The following is a 23,446-nucleotide window of genomic DNA, read 5'->3' on the forward strand; positions in this document are numbered from 1 at the left end:
GGGTTCTCTTCCCTCCGTTGTTGACAGATGTTCTTGCAAGCTGGCTGGTGATTTCCTTAGAAGGGAGATTACACCCCCTTTTCCAGCTCTGGGTTCTTGGCTGAAAGGGTTGGAGTGGCGGCCCGGGAGAAATTTTGTGGTGTGCGTTTCTCCGATCCAGCCACTCTGTAATCTGTGAAATTGTCTCAGTTCTGTGTGAGCAGTGTAAAGTTCATCTTGGAGCTTGTCTCTCTGCAGAGTAAGCTTGTTGAATTTAGCTTGGGCCGCTTGCAAGTGTGTTTTGCAGGCCCAGGTTTTATAGTCTCTTTCTTTCAGTTCAGTCTCTGCTCTGTTTAGGAGAGCGTCGCCTTGCTGGAGTTTTTTTTTTTTTTTTTTTTGAGTTCTTTTCTGGCTTCTCTCTCCAGCTGTTCTCTTTGATCTGTGTCGAGGCGAAGATCTTGCAGGGCATTGTGAAGTCTTTCAACTCCTTTCTGTAGCTCTGGATCTGTGTCGTCCTCTTTCTCGTGCTGGTTCTGGGTCTCGAGGAGAAGCTGATCAAGATGACTCTGGGTTGGGGCCTGGTCCTTCCAGGCCTCCTCCACGATGTTGCTCCGTTCACTGAGCGGTGCCTGGGCGACGAGAATGGGAACTGGGCTTCCGAAGATCCTGGCGAGTTCTCTGTAGTAGTCGCTTTGGTTTGGATCGCGTGCCATCAGTTCATCTAGCTCGGTGTCTAGTTGCTCTGGGTGCTGCAGGTTAATGGCATCCTTGGGCAGGAAGGGGGTCGTCACTGCTTTCAACCATGTCGAGAGGTGGCCCCCGTGGACTGCTGGACTGGATGCCTGGAACATCCTGATTCTCTGTCGGCGAGAGAAGCACAGCACACACACACAAAAAGACCAATGCAAGTTCGTTCTACGTTTAACGAGCTATATTCATACGGGCTGTGCCGTTTATGAGAATTTTGGGGCTGACTGATGCAAACAGTCAGACAGTTAAGTAGCCAATTAACTTGGGTCAACGAAGGACCTGAAATGGAGATTTGACAGGCAGTAGCCTAGCGGGTCGTGTGATGACACCGGCTGCTGGTTGTCGCTCTACTATTTAACTTCGTTGGTGGCTCCCAGGTTACTGTCTCTATGTGAAATGAAAGAAACAAATCACAACAGAACAGAGGGTAGAAAAGATCAAAGTGAAACAACACTTGAAATGAGATACAAACAATAGAAACACAGTGTGTTAGTGAGAATGAGGAGGCCTAAGCCTACTGCTAGGTTTTTAAGATAGGGCCAACAGGTGAGTTGGGTAGGAAACCTAGAAATATGGTGTGGCTTAAAGAAGCAAAAGGGTCAGAACACTTAAAATATATCCGGGGGAATATCTAATATTCTGTGGCTTATAATAAGTGGATAGGTTTTATCACTTTTGGTTCACCTGGTTGAATTGAAGTCATTCAGGTGGGAACCAGTGGCTTGGTCAACCTCCCCGGTGCTCCCCAAACACTGAACCGCAGTGTCCCCGGTCCTCCGTTACTCTGGCGTGTCGCAGGACAGCACGGCTTGTGACTTTTAGCACAACCTTTGGAGTGCCAAAATTGCTGATGTCTCTTGAGACAAGAGGGACCGAGTTTCACTCGCAGCCAGTATCGGTAACACCGGTCGGGCAGCCTTGCTCACTGGAAACCTGAGATGACTGTCCAATCACCGAGTGAGTTCTACAATCAAATACACAAAGGATGAACAAAGGAAACTTAAAGTTAATTAAGGTTTGGTTTGTTTAACATCAATTGAGTAACTATATATGTAGAGAGGAAAGGTAACAGCTTTACCTAATCATGATAAAACAAAACAAAGGAATTTATGATAATAATGGTAATTATCAAAATAACCTAAGTCAAAAGAGAGAAGCAAAATAATAAACATCAAATTAAAAGACAGTAATGAAACAAGGGAGAAGGAGTAGCTGGTTTTCACCACAAGGGGGGGAAGTACTGCTTCTCTGTCTTTAACCTGCTGAGCAGAAAACTTAATTCAAATTAAAAATTCAAAACTGGTTTAAATCAAAATTTAAAATAAGCATGTAAGAATTAAAAGGAAAATCGGAATAATATCCTATAATAACCATTGATAGCTTGTAAGTTGTCATTAATGATCATGAAATTAATCAAACAGGGTGAGATTAATCAAAGAGGGTAAAAGTGGACATGCAATTTCAAAACAGAATGGAAAAGACAGAGGTCTGTTAGTCGATTTAACAGGGGACTGCCACTAGATGGCTTACCTTCTAAGTGGGTCAATCAGTGGTTGACCTGACACATCTAGATTTCCACTATTAACAATTACATTTTAATTCAAATCATGTTTGAACTAAACTCAAAGTAAATGTAAACAGTCAAAGGCAGGGAACATTCTTTTGTTTCCCTGTAATAATATTCGCACGAGCAAAGCTGTAAATGCAAATAATTATCGAGAATTTAGACATCCAATTCAAATATACCTCACAGGGGATTATAAATTAGCAATCAGAGCGCATTATCTGAAATGGCCACAGGTTGGCAGCTTTGCACTCATGCAAGCTGGAATCAGAAAGCAGGGTGTACCCTGAAATTTCTAACCCACACGTTCCCTCTAGTGTTTAGATAGAGGAATTACAATTTCAATAGGACTTAGAATTTATCTGATCATTTGTCAGGCTGATTTTCTGCATCAAAAATCACAAGTAACAAACCAAAGGTTTTAATCTCTGAGGTGCTATATTAACATAGGTTGAAGAAGGATCCGTTCACTTCCAAAACACAACTGTAACAAAAACAGGAATTTTCCAACTGTTGACTCCAATAGACATTTATCAAAATAGCACTTATGATTTAAATGTTTTAGGTTTAAAATCGGGTAGCTAAGCCAATTCTAGACCAGGAGTTTTTATCGTTTATTTTTTTGAATATCATGTGGTTTACCATGAATTCAATAACGATATTTAATAACAAGGCCTTTTTACTGAATCAGAGGAACATCGCTCATGTTCAGATTTACATGTTGCAACTAATAAAAGATTTCTTCATCTTTTAATTATTCATATTAAAATGTTCTCACTGTAAAAAGATTTTGGTCTTTCTTAACAGGATACTTTTAACATTATACTGCAGATTACTTTCATTAAAAATAACAGTGACTATACTGTTAAGTTTCTATGAATACCTAGGTGCTACTGACCAGCTTTTTGCCTCAGTCAGTTAGGAGTGAGTTCGCGTCTTGCGACTTATCTCACAAGTAACGTTACATAATTTCATAGTGCACGTGCAGAAATTATTAAAAACCATATACACAGATTGATTGCTCACAAAACGAAGTTTGAAATGCCCGCATTCTCCACCAAAATGTAACAACAATGAGTTTTACATAGTAATTAACTCAAATGATATATAGGGAATTTGAATAATTAATCAATAATTTGATTAATATATATCTCAGATGACAGTTACATTTAATTTTATTGATTATGAAAAATAGCTCAATTGCCAATACCAATACTAATCACAGGGCACTGTAATTTACTCATTAATATGTCAATATTACATTCTTCATATCAATTATTGTGATATCTCTTACTATAAATTACTGCAGATCAAACCGTGGTATGTCCTGCACACCACTGTAGACTTATCAATTTTCAATAAAGTTATCACGCCTTATAATTCAAGGAAAAGTATTCTCTGGCCATGAAAATATTATCCTATCCTTATGATAAATTTAGTTTCTAAATTTAGAGCTTGTAGCTATAGATCAGACACATCTCAGTGACTCGTAATGTGAGTGGGGTGGAGTCCAAAGCCAATCATTTTATATATGAGTTTTTAATAATTCAACTAGTAATACATCAAACTACAAATCACACAGAGTAAATATGCGTACGAAAATACAGACAATAAACATTTACAAGACAACGGAATCCAAATAAAGAGAGAGAGAGAGAGAGAGAGAGAGAGAGAGAGAGAGAGAGAGCGAGAGAGAGAGAAGTGTAGAAAGCGAGAGAGATCACAGAATGAGCTCAGGTATGAAAATCAGTCAGTAAACCTTAGTGGAACCAACAACGAATCAAATAATAGCAACACTTTAAAGCAGCATTTAAATCTCCATAGAAAACGATACTTGCATGGCCCAGTGGGTGAGCGTGGTACCGGCGACGCACGTGTGATGTCACGTGGTCCTTTGAAAACTGCGCGCGTGGGCCGGAGGCCGTGTGACGCGCGCGCAAGCTGCGCTGGATCTTGGCGTGAGCGTGGAGTCACGTGTTCCTTTGTTGCAAAGAGGTGTTCGTTCATCTTCGCGCGGTATTTGAAAGGTTCAACAAACAATGTTCCAGAATTCGTCTTCATTGTGTGGCGAGGCGAATAGTTGAATAAACTTAGTAAAGAAAAGAAAACAAAACAACGAAAATGAAAGTTTCCAAATGAGCCATGAAAATGGCTTTCCTCTCCTCAGTCCGTGTGCTGAGGAGGGAGGAGAACTGAGCGCGGCCCGAGGCCGCGCGGAGCGACGTGTCCGAGAACGGAGAAGAGAAAGAAGAGCAAGAAGAGCGAAGAAGAGAGGGTGGACCTTGTTTGGTCAATTCTTATAGCTTGAAATAGTTCACGCCCATTTTCGAGGGAGCATCCAATGAATGTCCGCGATCTGAAGCGGAGGGAAAGTTCCTTTGTCTCGGTTGAGACAACCCCCTGATGATTTAGGGCCTGTCCGATTTCATCAGGAATATTAAAGCAAGTTCATTATTCCAGATTAAATACATTTTTCATTACTTTGCTCTAGATAAATGGGTCTGTCAAAGCATGACGATTAGAACAAGACTAGACATAATATATATATGACCAAAGATCTAATTTTTAGATCGAATTACACATTTAAAGATTTGTTTAACACATGATAACACTGCAGATGTTGGGAAACATCTAAATGTACCGAAAGGGAATACGTAATACATTTATAAAACATGAAAACAGAAAGTTAATGAATACATTCCATAGAATGCATTGTTCAAAAGAAGCCAGTGACTTGGCTTCTCTCCTGTCCTGTGTAGTCGTAAAATTTTACGAGCTACCAAGGAGTGTGGGGGTTGCAGAACATTTCCTTTTGAGAAAGTTAAAGTGAGGAGAGACATTTCCTAAAGTATAAGCTTGCAACTTATACTCTTCACATAACAAGGATTAACCATTTTATGCAATCCATAAACATAATTAAAATACATATTAATAATAAAATGAAAGTAAGGAACTTATACGAAAAGTTCCTTTGTCTCCAGTGTTGGAAGAATTTGGGTTGGGGGTTTTCGTTTCTTCTTTGAAGCTCGCATGGGCATCGTAAATAGTTTAAGTCCAGCCAGGCTGGCATTTAGTACCAACAGTCTGAATTTATAAAACAGAATTTAACCCATGAATCGCTGACCTGCATATCTGTTACATCTGACTCAATACAGAAAATCCATCACTACTTCTTCATGACTACAGCTATGCTGCATTGCTGTAAGGGTGGACATTCTGATAAACACTGCAGTTATTGTCTACTTTTCCTAGATCTGCGAACCATGTTGGATACATTTGCAACATTTTATTGATCAAAACGTTATCTACACGGGCAGACAGAATCAGCTTCAACATTCCAAATACTGAAAAGGATTTCTGACACTACTAACGCTGCTGCGGAAGAGCAACTGGAGTGCGGCTGCGTCGAGGGAAAAATGCGTCATGTAAACAGCATCATAGAAGCTACGTTTAAACAATGTGACAGAGGACAAATTATTGATCTGATGCGTAAGATCATCGACGATGCGTCTGATCCGAATCATGATTGTACAGGGGAATCCAAGTGTGTAAAAATCAAAAAAATGAAATGGACGTTGTAAGAAGTCTGAAAAATAATCCATGGGCCGATTTGTCAAGCATTATTCAATGATGAACTGCCTTTAACTATCATTTTGCATTATTGACACACTGTTTTCCTAATGAATGTTGTTCAGTTGCTTTGACGCAATGTATTTGTTTGCAATTATTTAAAAATAAATGTAAGCTTGATGCATGACACTTTTGTAACTGACTATAAACTAATATTTAAGCTAAACAAACATTTTCAATTGTGAAAAATTAAGAGAATTAAAAGATGTTAAAACTGCTGGCCTCATGTTTTCTTATAGATGGACAGCCAGACATGAAAACGCGCAGTTACAGTTGTACCTGTTTCCTGGAACAAATCTAAAAGGCCTAGGGCTAAATCACAAAGACTGAATAAAACTGCTTTCGCTTAAAACAACTGATTTATTAAAGTTGTGTTTTGAGACAAGTACAGAGAGAATAGTGTTTCCAGACCATCTTCAGCTTGTAATGTGTAACTTTATACATTCTAAATTAAATAGATGTACATGTAACAGATAAATAGTAAGCGTCCGAAAATTTGCAAACAGGTCAGAAAATGCTCTAAAAGTACAATCTCGGTTGAAATACTCTCTCGACTTTCATTTGATTCTCCTATACTGTGTTTGTTCTCGTTTTTCCAGTGAACACTCGCCGCATGTTTGACCAAAATCTGAGAATAGTCTTCATCTAAAAACAAACCATAAAAAAGTATAGTCAGCTAGTGGGGCAGGCAATCAAATCGACATTAAAACTTTCACAAAAGTTTAGAAGAGAGGATTTCCGTATCAGGTATTTGTTATACTGATACATATTTCTGTTGTTAAAACATATTTCCCCTGTATAAACGAATATGCCTATAACCTTTTCAAAGTGGGGTGTATTATAATGTTATGGTTTTTAACTGTGATCGCATTACAAGAAGTGGACATAGCCCCCCTACCAAATCTGTCAAAAGTGGACAAAACTGAATAAATTTAGCACTTGCTAGATGATTACAATTATGACCTATGGGAAGTACACGCAGTCCTAGGCTTTAATGTCGAGCTGGAAAGAAATGAGTACGACAAATAATATGCAAACATCGTCATCAGCTATCTGAACAAGAGATCTAGATATACCGGTGCAAGAAAAACAGTAAAACAGTAAAACAGCATTTACAAAAATATAACCAAATGATCACGAGTGGTTTTTCTGTATTCATATAGCTTTTAGAGAACTGACTAGATGTGTTACAGTTGTAATAGTCGTATGTGTAAAACAGCAAGACTCACCTTTTCGTGTTGATGATTCATTGTATTAATATGGAAATGGACAACTGTCCAAAAAAGAAAAACCTACTTAGTCAAACGCTCTCAAGTAAATTTTTTTAATGTATTTCTATAAACGCTGAATGCTGGCCACTCTTAGAAAAGAAGGCTTCGCCTACAGTCATATAAAGTCCAACAAACTATTTTTTTATGATGTCATCTGTTTTCCTGATAATCTAATTTAGTAAAATGACAGCCACTGTAGATCGAGAAGAGGTTTTTCTGTATATACATTATGACCCTTTCCTTAAATTACATATTCTGGGTAACTAGGAAATTACAACTGTGCACCGATAGAACTTGTTAGGGATGTGTAGAGAGACACAAATGACAATAATGTATTTTCTATAACTATTGTATAAGTAAAAAATAATGACAAAAAAATAATAATAATAATAAAAAAAACAAAACAAAAAACAAAAAAAACAAGTGGAAACAAGCTTGTCTGATACATCCATTTAATTTCATGTTGGATGGTGAAAAATCCACATTCTCATGCATTAGAATTATTATTGTTATGGAATAACACCACAGTAGGCTGAGGATAACAGAAACACAGTTTATTTAGGGACAAGCAGAGGAGCGGGTAGTGCTGGGTAAAGTGATGGTGTTGGAGGCAGTGGAGGATGGATCCATTGATGAAGGGTAGAGACACTGGAGGAAGAGGGTGTACCACACACACGCACGATGAAGACTGGGAGCTTCTGGAGATGGCTGGAGAGAGGTAAGTAGAGGTAGAGTTAGTCCTTAGAGTTAGCATACAGGTAAGACCTTGTTGCGAATGAGACTGGATGCTGACTGAGTGCGTGTGTGTGGTATTTGTACTGCTGCGGTGATTGCTGGTAGATGAGGATCAGGTGGGAGTGATTAGTATTCAGGTGAAGGAGTGTGCTGTGATTGGAAGGAGGTGGAACCTGGCATGTCTTTAACAGTACCCCCCTCCCCACGGCCCGCTCCTGAGGGCCGAGGACCCCGATGACGTGGTGGACGTGCTCTTCCTCTAGTAGCCGGTCTGTTGGGATGACTGGAGTGGAAGTTTTCTAGTAGGTTCGGATCCATGATGTTGTTGCATGGGACCCATGAGCGTTCCTCTGGACCATATCCTTCCCAGTCCACTAGGTACTCAAGTTGTCCACCATGCCTCCTGGAGTCCAGGATGTCTCGAACTACATAGGAAGCAAAAGGTACGGAGGAAGCGTCCAATCTCCTGAACCTTCCTCTCCATCTGCCTGTTGGATTGGGGGTGTTATCCAGAGGACAGACTGATGGCCACACCTAAGAGTGAGTGAATTGCTTTCCATACCCGGGAGATGAACTGGGGACCTCTATCTGAGACGATGTCTTCTGGAATGCCAAAGTACCTGAAGACATGGTTAAACAGTAACTCAGCAGTTTTCATGGCCGTGGGCAGACCTTTCAGAAGAAGACGACATGATTAAGAAGATCTGTCCACAATAACTAGAATGCAGGTATTATTGTTGGAAGGAGGAAGATCAGTGATAAAATCCACCCCTAGGTGTGACCACCTTCTGACGTCAGAAGCCATGTTGGGCCACCAGAAGCATTCCCTTAGCAACGAAAGATGTGTGAGTGGAGTGTGCCATGTCGTGGGGATGTATGGGTGTCCCGGTGGGCAACCCGGCGGGGTGTTGGTAGCAGGACTGGAGGAAGGAAGGGTCTATGCACACCAGGTAATGGGGCTGATGATGACTTTTTCAGGAAGTATAGTTTCAGGCTCTTCTAGGTTTTCTTTGGGAGCGTGACACCGGGACAGGGCATCAGCTTTCACGTTCTTGGCCCCAGGGCGATACGAGATGGAAAAGTGGAAGCGGGTGAAGAATAGCGCCCAGCGGGCATGTCTTGGATTCAGCCTCTTGGCGACCCGTAGATATTCGAGGTTCTTGTGGTCTGTGAGAACTAGAAAAGGGTGTTTGGCTCCCTCCAGCCAATGCCTCCATTCCTCCAGGGCCAACTTGATAGCCAGCAGCTCACGGTTGCCGATGTCATAATATACCTCCACCAGATTGAGCTTCCGAGAGAAGAAGGCGCATGGGTGGAGGCGGCTGGGATTCCCCTGCTGCTGTGCTAAGACCGCTCCCACTCCGGTGGTAGAAGCGTCGACTTCTACGTCGAAGGGTCAATATGGGTCAGGATGGACCAGGAGTAGAGCGGTTGTAAAGGCCCCGTTGAGGGAGTTGAAGGCTTCTGTGATGCCTGGAGTCCATGATAGTGATTTAGGTTTTTCCGGAGGAGGCTAGTGAGAGGGTTGGTGATGGTACTGTAATTTTGGATGAAACGTCTGTAGAAATTGGCAAAGCCAAGGAATCGTTGGAGTTCATTTATGGTGGTAGGAATGGGTCAATTTCTTACAGCATTTACCTTCCCCTCGTCCATCCGGATGCCACTGCTGTTGATGTTGTATCGAAGGAACCGCACTGAGGGCTAGTGGAAGGAGCATTTCTCGGCCTTGAGATAGAGCTGAAAGGCCCTCAGGCATTGCAGGACCTCTGCAATGTAGCGATGATATTCCGCTAGGCTAGGGAGTAAATGAGGATATCATCTATATAGACGAGGACAAACTTATGGAGGAACTCCCGGAGCACCTCATGGATAAAGTCCTGGAAGACGGAGGGGGCGTTAACAAGTAGTGGTGAGTGTCCGACGCAATGCGTGGACCAGGTCTTGGAATGGATCCGTGAGGCTCATGCTTGTGCCGATTGGTCTTGGTCCGGTCTTCTGTTACGGAATACCACCACAGGAGGCTGAGGATAACAGAAACACAGTTTATTTAGGCATAAGCAGAGAAGCGGTAGTGCTGGGTAAAGTGATAGTGTTTGAGGCAGTGGAGGATGGATCCGTTGATGAGGGGTAGAGACGCTGGAGGAAGAGGGTGTACCACACACACACATAATGAAGACTGGGAGCTTCTGGAGATCGCTGGGGAGAGGTAAGTAGACATAGTTAGTCCTTAGAGTTAGCATACAGGTAAGACCTTGTTGGAAACGAGACCAGAAGCTGACTGAGTGTGTGGGTGTGGTATTTGTAGTGCTGCGGTGATTGCTGGTGGATGAGGATCAGGTGGGAGTGATTAGTATTCAGGTGAGGGAGTGCGCTGTGATTGGAAGGAGGTGGAACCTGGTGTGTCTGTAACACTTATTTGGTGGCCTGATTCTCGTTTCATGGTGTATTGATCACATATTTAACAGATTTAAAAAAAAGAAGCGTGAACCTTATATTGTTTATATGTTTTAACGGTGTAGGTATTTTCTACCACAGAAATCAGGAGTCTAGTGTTGAGTGCGCTTTTACATTAAGCTTGATCTTTGCTTTTTAAGCGCAAGTAAATATTCTCAGGAGGCCCTTTGACCCCAGAGTTCTCCCACATATGCTCTTTCATTCAAGCACAGTTTACGACTCAACAGGTATCCTAAAGAATGCATATCACGGTGACATGGATGTTTTTGGAAAGACTTTTCAGATGTCTGTAGTTTACTTTAACATTTTCAGTAATCCGGAACTTTATGGGGGTTGGTGCCTACAAAAGTCATAAATTCTCTCTTCATATAGACCAGCATAAAAAGACCAGCATAGAAGGTGGATACATCACATATTCTAACTTACTGCATATATTTTCAGTACATAACCAATAGTATATTGGTAGTATATGATATCACGCTGATATATATGACGCTGATAAAGGACTGTTCAGAAAAATCTGAAAAAGCTTTTTATTTAGGCTTTTAAGCGGTAAAATGGTTTGAAATAAAACTAAGTACATGTAAAGAAAATAAGTAAAATATTTTATTTAAAACATTTAAGATTTCACCTAAACAATCTTTTAATTTTTTTAAGATCTTATTTAAACTCTTAAGATCTTAAGATTTAATCTGGAAAAGGGTTAATAGACTACATCTCAGATCATCTAACTCCTCCCTCAACAACCTGTCTCTGAGTGGGCCCATCAGTCGTCTTACATTGGGACTACCCCAGGGAGGACCTGCCAGGATTTGGTTATGATTCAAATTAAACTTTTTATTTTGTAAATCACTCATCCGTGTTTTCAACATTGTTGCATAATGTAATTTTAGTAATCTCTTAGCACTCTTAAAAATGTAAAGTATAATTTTTCATATTTATTGTGACTTAAAATTATATTAAATGTTTATTTTATACAGCATGTTATATATAATTACAGTTTTATTTGCTACTATCTTTTAAAAAAGAAGAGAATCGTGTGTTTTATAAGACCAATAATCTTAAATGTTGAATATATGTTTAAATGCATGATTTTGCTTCAGTAACATGTTACTATGATGTCAAATATTTTATTATTTAAAATAGAGAAATAGAGCCTCTCTATAACCCAAAATGTTTATGTATGTGAGTACTTGTTCATAATAACTTATCTGGACACAAATTTGTATAATGACATGGCTATTACACTGATATAATAACGTAAATTTGGTTTATAATGAAATTTTTAAAATTAATCCTCATAAGAAAGATTACTTACAAACAATATTACGTTTAAAATTTAGGCATATGTAGAATGTTTTGTGTGATGGTAGGTGTTTCTACAGTACAAAATCATTACGCCTATGGAACATCCCCAGGAAACAAAAACAGAGGTGTGTGTGTGTGTGTGTATATGTGGGCATGTTTTTGTGACATATCAGGACACAACTCTGTATAATGACATGGGTATTACAGGTATTACAAGGAGAGGGTGACTTATGAGGACATAACCCATGTCCCCATTTTTCAAAACGCTTATAAATCATACAGAATGAGTTTTTTTGAGAAAGTAAAAATGCACAAAGTTTCCTGTGAGGGTTAGGGTTAGGTGTAGGGTTGGTGAATGGCGATAGTGAACATCATTGGCTTAATAATGTAAAGCATTTTTATTCACAAATTAACCTATGGTAAATGTTTATTTTATAAAGTATGCTATGTTTAATCACTGGTGCATTGGATAAGTTTTGCCATGATTGTACATGTTTGTGTTTTTGTAAAAAAACAAAAACAAAAAAACAACGTTTATGCATAGTTAGTGAAAAACTGTTTTATAAGTTCAATAAACTTAATAAATAAATGTTGAAAATGATTTGCTTTAGTAACATGCTGTCATATTCTTTAAAAAAGGGGATAAGTCTATTTTAGCCTGTAGTCTTTACATATGTGTGTGCTAGTTTACATGATTTATCTGACGCAAGTTTAACACTGATATAACAAAGGTAAATGTAGTTTATGAAATTTCTTGAGCTCTCATAATTCAGATCACTTATAAACAATATTTAACTAAAAATGTTTGCATGCAGAATTTGTGTGATGGATAGGTGTACAGTTTGTATAGTAAAAAATTATTATGTCTATGGAATGTCATAATGGAATGTAGTAATACTCCAAATGTTTGTCACCATGCTTTTCTAAATTAGAAATGATAAAACATGATGTTTCTGAAAATTAGAAAGTTTACTGTGATGGGTAGCTTTAGGGGATGATAGTGTATAAAATTCATTAATATAATGTAAATATAAATATTTAAATATAATGTAGATACTGCTTTACAACAATTTTAATTGAATTGAATTATGTCAGTGTAAAATCTCCATTAAACATTTGATATGTCCGCACATTTGGCCTGTTAAAATGTCTATATTTTTCCCCCGATCCTGGTAAAATGTAAAATGTTTTTATATTTTTAGTGATGACAAAGATTATCGTAAATGTTTTAATTGGTTTTATATAATGTGAGATCACATAATCTATTTATTTATTTTAATTTAAATGAAGAGAATAAGACATGCCTGCATTAATGATACAGAGAGGGTGGGGGGGGGGCAGAGATTTTCCAATTTAAACATTTCATTTGAAGATTCGTAATGCTTGCACAAGGAAGACCTTCTCCTGGAAAATGTAAAGGTAATTTTATTGGTTCATTGTTTTATCACCAGTTTATTAATAGTCATGTTACCTATTTTATTTAAATTCTTTTATACATTAGATTATAAATGTGTGAACACACATATTTTGATCTCATTATCTGATAGAATTGTTTATTAATTATTGCCCTTAAAACCAATTTCTTTGCCTCCCATAGAGTGTGAGAGAGACAGCAAAAAACCCATGCCTTGGAATGCAACCGGACACCGGATGGGGAAAGCCCCCGGATGTAGGAACAGACCATTAAAATCTATAAAAACATTCCTCAGGAGCTCATTCGTCTCCTGTCACCACTCTGAAACAGTCACACATTAGTACAAACATCGTCATCCCCGGAGGTCAAAGATTGACGTTTGAATTTAGCAAATGCATGATTTCACATCTGGATAGGTCACAGGGTCAACACAATGTGGGTGGGCGCCATGTGGGTGGGCTACGTGGGGGAGGAGAAAGGTCACAAAGGTCAAACTCATCAATCATTTTGACAAAAGGTGCATCATATAGACTACTCGCATACTTTCATGTGTCGACCTTCGCCATTGAACATTCCGCGCCACAGACCATTTCTGTGGTTTGTGTTTGTGTTCATAACCTTAACCAAAAATATCACGTTATCACGTGTTGTGGTACAGCTCTGAAATGTGTTATTTTTAAATGACTGGGTAAACACTGGACACAATATATGGTATTTTGTTTTTGAGCAACATACAGAACATTAGTAATGGTAGAATTCATTTATTTCTTTGATTTCTTTCCCTTAAAATAAAAATAAAAAATTAAAGACTGACAGATTTATTTAACCTAAATCTGTAATTACAGTTGTTTTATTTTTGTTATATAATTCAAATACATATAATTAATATAATTTCATATCATTTTGTTACATAATAATCATACACATAATTTGATTTAATAATAACCAAATTTTAAGCAAAAACAGAATGAAATTATACCATGTAAGCTTTTCAGAAGACAGTCAGCTACCCTCAGAAATACATTCATATAAACTCTATGGGAGGCAAAGAAATTGGTTTTAAGGGCAATAATTAATAAACAATTCTATCAGATCATATATATATATATATAAAGGCCAAAGTATTTTTCGATCATCCGCACACATACGGCATTTCGTTATTTCCGTCATCAAGATGACTCGTGGACAGGCGCACACCCCGTGGTACTATGCATGTGAGCTTATCCGTCCATGCTCATCTGCGATTTGGTATATATTTTTGAAAGCTCTACGGACGCAGCTGTGCATGAGACGGAAAGTAACGCTGAATGTGAAGTGTACCCAGGCCTTAAGTCTGGTCAACCTAAACACACATGACTGACCGCTCGCTCACACCAACAGGAGGAGTAGGGGCCAGTGTTACTCTCTACACTGCACACAGCCTGAGGAATTCTTTCAAACTTTGAGGAGACCTGGAAAACAGCTCATACGGAACGGTATAATGGAAAATATTAGTGGTTTTGAAACCTTGATATTTTCAAATTGCGGTATACCTTGAAACCGGTAATCGTCCCATGCCTACTCCCAGGAGATTGGCAACTCCAACATCAGATTTGGAGACGTTTCTAAGCCACTCAGATAGACTTGTTTGCATTTTTGGAGACCTCTCACTGCCAGTTGTTCTACTCCACGACCGGGGGAAAAGTCGGCACAGACCCACTGTCACATCAGCTTACCCGCACAAGTATGCGTTTCCCCCAATGAGCCTTCTCACACAGATGCTGTGCAACATCAGGGAGGTTGAGGAGCAGGTCTTGCTTGCAGCGCAATATTGGCCCACTCAGACTTGGTTCCTCTAACTAATGCTCCTCGCGACAGCCCCTCCCTGGTGGACTCCTCTGAAGAAGGATCTTCTGAATCAGAAGACAGAGCACCCTGTGGCACCTGTGTCCAGACCATTGGAAACGTATGTTTGGTCCCTGGACGGGATGCAGTTTCTAGGTGACCTACCTGAAGAGGTAGTGGACACGATCCCTTTGGAGAGAGCACCGTGTATGAGACACACTCACGCTTTGAAGTGGAACCTGTTCATGGGGTGGTTTTCTTCTCGTCGAGAAGACTCACAATGAAATTCCTCGATCAGAGTTGTGCTTTCCTTTTTGTAGCACGGGTTGGAGCTAAGGCTGTCTCCCTCCAATCTTAAATTCTATGACGATTCGTGCCTAGAGTTTGGGTAAACTCACAGGTAACTCACAGGTTATCCTGAGGCTCGGCCCCTCTATGGGCCCAAGGTTCCCACTAGTCAGAGTGGCTTTATCAGACACTTGCACTTAACATTAGATGGAGTTGGTTTTTGATCTGTGAATGACGGAGATATGTGTTCTGTCTCTCATTAGAATGGCTTTCATCAACTTACAGGTTATAACTTATGGGTGCTATAGTTTTTCTTGTCACTTAATAAACTTGACTAAAATATCATGAAATGGTGCACAGGATATTTAAAACGTACAAAAGTATATGGCTACAACTAGATGTCAAAAGCTAAGACTCCTATTCTCTCTTCAAACAGACAAAAACATTAACCTTCATAGACAATAGTGTTTGAATAAACGAAATGCTGCACTTTTTCAAACATCACTGCTTATTTGCAGTGTAAGTATAAGTAAATAACTAAGATCTTTTCACAAGCTCTTTTAAATGCTTTTCATTTTTATAAATATATTTATAAAAACCCCAAACAGACATAAGGAAGACCAGTAGCACTGACTTAAAATAATAACAACAAAGAAGTATAATAGAGATAAGAAGTTTAGATAATTTTCCATGGCACACCTGACTGGGCTTCTGCCATACAGAAAAACTGCCCCTGGTATTACACCTGTAACTCTTTTAGGGATACAGCTATTTCTATTACCCAACACAGGACAAGTGATGTGGGACAGACTGATAGGAGTTTGCTGTTGAGGGTAGAAATTCTATAGTATTTTTGGTTTAACATTTTGTGGTTAAAATTATTTGTCCAACGTGCCCTTTTAATTCAACTTACACCATGAACAGCAAAAGCACTTAGGTCATTAGCAGCAGTATACTTTAACTAAACTATATGTTATATGTAAACATATCCGTAGGAAAAAAAAAACAAAAAAAAAACATATATATGTTTTTTTTTGTTTTTTTTTTTGTGGCTAACCAGTTTTTCTTGTTAATACCCTTCCAAATGATTCAACTGAATTTTTCAGATGTTTAAATCCATTCTATTTACATTTTGGACAGTTGTTTACTTATTAAACCCAAAGTGTATTACTTTAACCTAAACCATGGGGAAACAAGCTTTTAATTCATATAGAATTATTATTATTATTATTATTAATTTTTTTATTTAAATTTTTTGAGAATGTAAAAATGCTTTTTAAAAATGTTTTCTGTAATGGGTTGGTGTTTGACGATAGAATATATGGTTTGTACAGTATACTGTAAAAAACATTATGCCTATGGAAAGTCCCCACAAGCATAGTAAACCAGACGTGAACGTGTGTGTGTGTGTGCGTATGTAAATAATACCTGTGCCGTTGAGCAGGTTATGTCTGTCTCTGATGAAGGCCTCTATATCATCATCAGTCTGTTTATCTCCAGTTAAAGGAATAGAGGAAAATGAGCATTCAGCTGGGGGCAAGGCTCTAAAACACAATAAATAAACCAAGACATTATGTTTCAGGTATAGTTAGGATTGGATACATGATTGCACCTCGCTCCAGAATGATGTTTTGCTTTTGATGATGGGTGCTGAGGTTAATTATTTTAAAATTGTGCAAGCATGTTTTTCTTAAGAAGTAAACACAACAAACTTTAGAGGCATAACGCCCTCTAAAAATGATCAAAAGACCCAAGGCCCCCTACTGCTGTTGGGTGTAAAATAAACAAGCAGATGTCTATTGACACAAAATGACCCAATTTATTTAAAGTTAGAAGATTTACATTACCATTATGTGCACTACCATAAAAATCTACAAATTATTTGCTGGTGAAAATTATATATGATGTTCATATAAACTTCATATAAATACAAACACTTTCAACAATTTTCAATTATATTGAATCAACATATGTAACACAGCATATGTTTTATCCATTAATTAAATTAAAGTGTACGAAGTGATATGAAAAACATGAAGAAAGACAATCAAGCAGTCGGAAGAATAAAGGCAGCTGTTCTAGCACAATGTTAAGCAACAAGAAGTGTCTTCATAAACCATGTTTGTATTGTTTTACCCATGTATTATGGCGCAAACACGAATACACATTTGTGTCCTCATAAGCTCATAAACCAGATATTCAAGAACACACAAAAACACACACATAAATATATAATATTGTCACCTGGTTAAAATGCAGCTGAGAGGGCTGACATGACTTTGACTGCTTCCAGTGTTCTCTGCACTGTGACACTGATGAAGAATGATACAATGATTCGAATCATATCATACAATGAAGAATTATATACTTTATGGCAATATAACAATTCTAGTTTCTCATAAGATATAGTAAACTAAATTTATTTAAAGTAAATCAATATATGAAACAAAACAATGCATACAATTTTGAGTTTTGAATTTTATAGCACCACATAGTTGCAGCTGGTGTATGGCAGACATGTAAGTCTTGAAATTTTTTTTTTTTTTCTTTTTCAAAACTAAAGTATAATAATGCACTAAACTGCTAAATATGGACTATTGGACATTAACATCATGAACATTTGTAAAATTTAGAGCAGAAAAATAAGAAGGAAAAAGTATTATGGCAAGCATACAGTTATGGGGCCAAGCACAAATGGCTGGCCTGTTGATAAGCTGAGCAGATTTACTTGGTCATAGCATCCAGCAGAGTGTTCATTTAAGAAAATACTTGTCTATGAGTAGATTTAGTAATATTTATAAATCTGCAACAAAATTGTAATGTTATTAGCTTTGTGTGGCAGTGATACAAAGTATTTTGTGTTATTAAAGCTTTATCCAAAATAAAGACAGACATCTTCATAATCAACAAAAATCCAATGAGAAACTTATCTGCTTGAACTCTTTCAATTGATCTTGGTGCCTGTCTTTAAAATGTTTTTATTAGTTTGGTGTGTTTCCTCTTTTTGATGTCACCACAACTTTTATGAAGAGAGAGCACATCTACAAACCTTTTGGACAGTGCATCAAGAACCAGGTTGACCAGGTACTCAGTACCACCAGTACTTTACTACAGTAAAAACTGGGTATTGTAACATATTTTTTTTTTATTACCGACTTGGTACAAAAGTACCGGGTCTATTGACAACACTACTTCCCACCAATCAGACTAAATCTATGACCCTGTTGAGGGTACAGAAAGACAGAGTCTTCTATTAGTGGAACTGCAGTGGCCATCCCTCCAGTCTGGTTCTCTTACTCCTGGAGGCACCTCCTTGGGACATTCCAATTAGAGTCAAAACTTTGGGTTTAGCACCATTAACAGGGCTCTCTAGTTGACTTTAATCTTTCTTCTGCAGTTAAGCAGAACATTTTGGCTGCTAGAGAAGGCTGTATGACCTGAATTGGAGAGTATTCAGATCCTGGTCCACGAATTACAACACAGTTGTATAGTTGGTACATGGCATTTTACAAGCCCCAGCGACTCCGAGAGTATATGTAATGGTTACTGCTGCAAATCTTGGCTACTGATCATGCCACTCTAGCCTTGGTAGCTTAGGTTATGTGGAATTGACCACCCAGCTCCAGCATTTAAAACTGAGGCTGCCCAACAGCTCACAGTGCCCAACTCCCCACCTGTTGTTTTACCTGAAGATTGCACCGCTCACTACAGTGAACCCTGTCTGCCACTTCCAGCTGCTTATTCTGGTGAGCTTCAATTGTGTAACACAGCATATGTTTTATCCATTAATTCAATTTAAGTGTACAAAGTGATATGAAAAACATGAAGAAAGACAATCAAATAAAGGCAGCTGTTCTAGCACAATGTTAAGCAACAATAAGTGTCCTCATAAACCATGTTTGCATTGTGCAGCTGGAACGTTGAGATGCAGTGGGACATGTTACTGCACAGGTTGGACAAGAACAAGATCTTCACGATGGAATTACCCACAACTTTGGATGGTTTGATTGATCTAGCAATCCGAGTGGATGCTCAGTTGCAGCATGGAGACCAACGCCCCTTGCAGATCCTAGTTCCTGAAATGGATAACCACTCTTCGGACACTTCCATCGATATGATCTGTGTCTCTTTTTTGATCCAGAGCCCATGCAGGTGGACAGAGCTTTTCTTTCTCAGGAGGAAAAGGAGAGATGCAGGGCTCATGGATTATGTTTATATTGTGCGGAAGTGGGACACATTGCTGCTCAGTGCCCAGTAAAGGCCAAAGGCCATCAGTAGATAAAAGAGGTTACTGGCAGGTGGTATCACCTCCCTCCTCTCTAGTTACTCTCCCTCCAGTCAGACTTCTAGTGCCATAACTCATCATGTCTGTAAAGACTTGTGTAACGGATATGCATGTCATCGATTCATTGGTTCTGAACTAATGAATCACGGTTCGTTGAATCTAAAACAGTGCAAACCCAAAGCTTGTAGATTTTGAATTCAGGCATATAAAATGAAAACTAAATTCCTGGCCTGGCGCCAGCCTGGCTGGATTTAAATTATTTATGACAAGAAATTCCAGAGTCACGTGAGGACTCTCCTCAAAGGAGAAACGAAACACCCACACCCGTACGAAAAATAACCATGGTTTTATTATAGTAAAACTGTAGTAACCCATGGTTTTTTGCTGTGTTGACTACCATTTGTATAACCACAGATTTACTACAAATACCATGGTTAAACTATGGTTAATATAGCAAAACCATGGTTGTTTTGTGGTTACCATGGTTTAACTATAGTAACCATGGTTTTTTGGTTTTATTTGTAGTAAAACCATGGTTAATTTTCGTAAGGGCATTCCTAAACACACACACAAACTTTTCTTTAAGCTCTTTATGTAAGTCCTTAATAATATGTATTTTGAATATGTTTGTGCATTGCATAAAATGGTTAATCCTTGTTATGCGAGGATTATAATTTGCTGACTTGTAAATTGGAAATGTTTGTCCTAATTTTTTATGTTCTCAAATAGAATCATGAGTTGTAACCCTACCCCTGACCAGCTCATAAAACTTTATGATCCCACTGGGAAACAGGACAGCAAAAAGCCAGCCCACTGGCACCTTCTCTCAATGTATTCTAAACTGGTACCTTTTCTCAATGTATTCTAATGTATTTTAAGTATTGCTTTTTGGTGCATTAGATGTTTTCCATAATCAAAAATTGGAGTATCTACAATTTTATAGTGTGTTAATCTTTAAATGTGTGTAATTCTGCATATGAATGTAACGTTGTGTAATTTTTGGTGTCTTTGGAATTGTCATGTTTTGACCCAACTATCCACCTATATGAAAGGTGTGTAAAATGTATTAATCTGGAATTACGAACTTGCTAGAATATCACTGCTGAAATCTCATAAGCCAGAACTTATTAGAGTGGGTGTTTCCCCAGAGACAAAGGAACTTTTTCCCGCTTCAGATCGCGGACGTTCATTGGTTGTTCACGCAAACAGAGGTGTGAACCAGCCGAGCCATAAAGACTGACCCAGGAAGTTCCTCGCTCTTCTTGCTTCTTCTCTTGCGCTCTGACCCCGCTCGTCCTTCTTCGCGGCCTTGGTCCACTCTCCTATAATGAGAACAGCCGTTCTCATGGCTCTTTCGGGAGCTTTCAACTCCATTGTTTTTGTTCCTTTTCCTTACTGAGTTTATTCACCTATTCGCCTCTCCACACGAGGAAGACGAATTCTGAAACATTGCTTTGTTGGACCTTTCATATAACGCACGATTCCGCAGCAGCCCCGGAAGACACGAGAGAACACGCCTAGCCACAAAGACCACGCTCACGCTGCTCCAACACATGCCGGTCTGGCGACTCACGAAGAGACACATACAAGTATCATTCTCTATGGAGATTTAAATGCTGCTTAAAGTTGGTCTATGATTTGATTCGTTGTTGTCTTTCAAGGGTTACTGTCTGTGAGTTTGCATAACTGAGCTTATTCTGTGATCACACTCTCTCTCTCACCTCTCTCTCATTCATTCCCCCTCTCTCTCTCTCTCCCTCATTTGGATTCCATTATGTCTTGTACAAAGTTTACTGTCTGTATTGTCGTACGCGTATTTACTCTGTGTGATTTGTAGTTTGATGTATTATTAGTTCAATTATTAAAAACCAATATATATTCATGATTGCCTCTGTCTAAGCTCACATCACGAGTCAATGAAATATCTGATCTTTAGCTACAAGCTTTTACTTTTAGTAACGAAATCTCATAATGATAGGATAATGTTTTCATGGCCAGAGAATATTTTTCCTTGAACTATAAGAAGTGATAACTTTATTGAAAATTGATAAGTTAATCTTACGGCCGTTTGCTGGACAAACCACTTTTGATTTGCGGTAAATTACAGTAAGAGATATCACTATAATTGATATGAAGAATGGAATATTGACATATTAATGAGTAAATTACAGTGCCCTGTAATGAGTTATTGATATATACAATTGAGCTATTTTTCATCTTCAATAATTTTAATGTAACTCTCATATGAGATATATATATATATATATATATTAATCATATTCCTGATTGATTATTCAAATTCCCTATATATCATTTGAGTTAATTATTATGTACAATCCAGTGCGGCTACATATTATTTGGCGGAGGAACGCGGGCATTTCAAACTTCGTTTTGTGAGCAATCCAGTTCAATCTGTGTATATGGTTATTAATAATTTCTGCACGCGTGCTATGAAATTATGTACTTGTGAGATAAGTCGCAAGACGCGAACTCACCCCTAACTGACTGAGGCAAAAAGCTGATCAGTCAGCACGTTAGGTATTTATAGAAACTTAACAGTTTCTTATAGACTATAGTAACTTATAGTCACTGTTATTTTAATGAAAGTAAACTGCAGTATAATGTTAAAAGTCTAATGTTAAAAGTTAGAAGTCATATTGAAAATGGCTGTAATTCCGCTTACTAAACACCAGAGGGGGTCTTTTGTTTAGAAGTTCAAAATTACGCCCTGCCTTCTGATGTCAGCTTGCATGAGTGCAAATACGCCATCTCGGGGCCGTTTCAGATAATGCGTTCTAATGGCTAATCTCTATTTCCCCTGTGATTTATTGAATTAGAGGTCTAATTCTCAATAATTCTCAATAATTATTTGCATTTACAGCTTTGCACGTGCGAATATTATTACAGGGAGACATTTTTTTTCCCTTCCTCGGACTGTTTACATTTACTTTGAGTTTGGTTCAAACATGATTTGAATTAAAATGTACTTGTTTAATAGTGGAAATCTAGATGTTTCAGGTCACCCACTGAATTCATTCATTCTGTTTTGAATTGCATATGTCTACCCTTTTTGATTAATTTCATAATTATTAATGATACCTTACTGTTATCATTGGTTACTATAAGATATTATTCAGATTTTCCTTTTAATTCTTGTTACATGCTTATTTTAAATTTTGATTTAAACCAGTTTTTAATTTTTAATTAAGTTTTCTGCTCACCAGGTTAAGCACAGAGAGGGAGTACACCCCCTTGTGGTGAAAACCAGCTACTTCTTCTCCCGTGTTTCATTCCTGTCTTTTGTTATTTAGATTCTTCTCTCTTTTGGCTTAGGTTATTTTGATAATTACCATCATTATCATAATGTTTTGTTTGTTGTTTTATCATTATTAGGTAAAGCTGTTACCTTTCCTTTCTACATACATATTTACTCAATTGATTTTAAACAAACCAAACCTTAATTAACTTTAAGTTTCCTTTGTTCAGCCTTTGTGTATTTGATTGTAGAACTCCCTTGGTGATTGGACAGTCATCTCAGGTTTCCAGTGAGCAAGGCTGCCCGACCAGTGTTACCGACATTGGCCGTGAGTGAAACTCGGTTCCTCTTGTCTCTGTCCGTTGCGGCACGCAGTGGAGACATCAGCAATTTGGTACTCCAAAGGTTGTGTTAAAAGTCACAAGCTGTTTGAGAGGGCACAACGCCAGAGTAACGGAGGGTCGGGGACACTGCGGTTGAGTGTTTGAGGAGCATCAGAGAGGTTGACCAAGACACTGGTTTCCACCTGAATGGCTTCAATTCAACCAGGTGAACCAAATGTGATAAAACCCATCCACTTATTATAAACCACAGAATATTAGATATTCCCCCGGATATATTTTAAGTGTTTGACCCATTTGCTTCTTCAAGCCACACCATATTACCCGGATAGCACACTCACCTGTTG

The 23,446-nt window shown here is 38.4% G+C and overlaps 1 protein-coding gene across 1 annotated transcript in view; it reads right to left on the reverse strand.

Annotated features, from left to right (window-relative positions):
- Positions 1-16,305: 16,305 nt before the first annotated feature.
- kif6 (kinesin family member 6) overlaps positions 16,306-23,446 on the reverse strand; it is a 264,616-nt gene continuing 257,475 nt past the window's right edge. The window contains exons 19-20 of the mRNA XM_052620016.1: positions 17,462-17,529; positions 16,306-16,761 (exon numbers count right to left, since the gene is read on the reverse strand). Coding sequence (XP_052475976.1) covers positions 16,494-16,761; positions 17,462-17,529 — 336 coding nt within the window. The 3' untranslated portion in view covers positions 16,306-16,493. The remainder of the gene's footprint in view (positions 16,762-17,461; positions 17,530-23,446) is intronic.

This window comes from Carassius gibelio, chromosome A17 (assembly GCF_023724105.1).
Source record: "Carassius gibelio isolate Cgi1373 ecotype wild population from Czech Republic chromosome A17, carGib1.2-hapl.c, whole genome shotgun sequence".
Lineage (NCBI taxonomy): Eukaryota > Metazoa > Chordata > Actinopteri > Cypriniformes > Cyprinidae > Carassius > Carassius gibelio.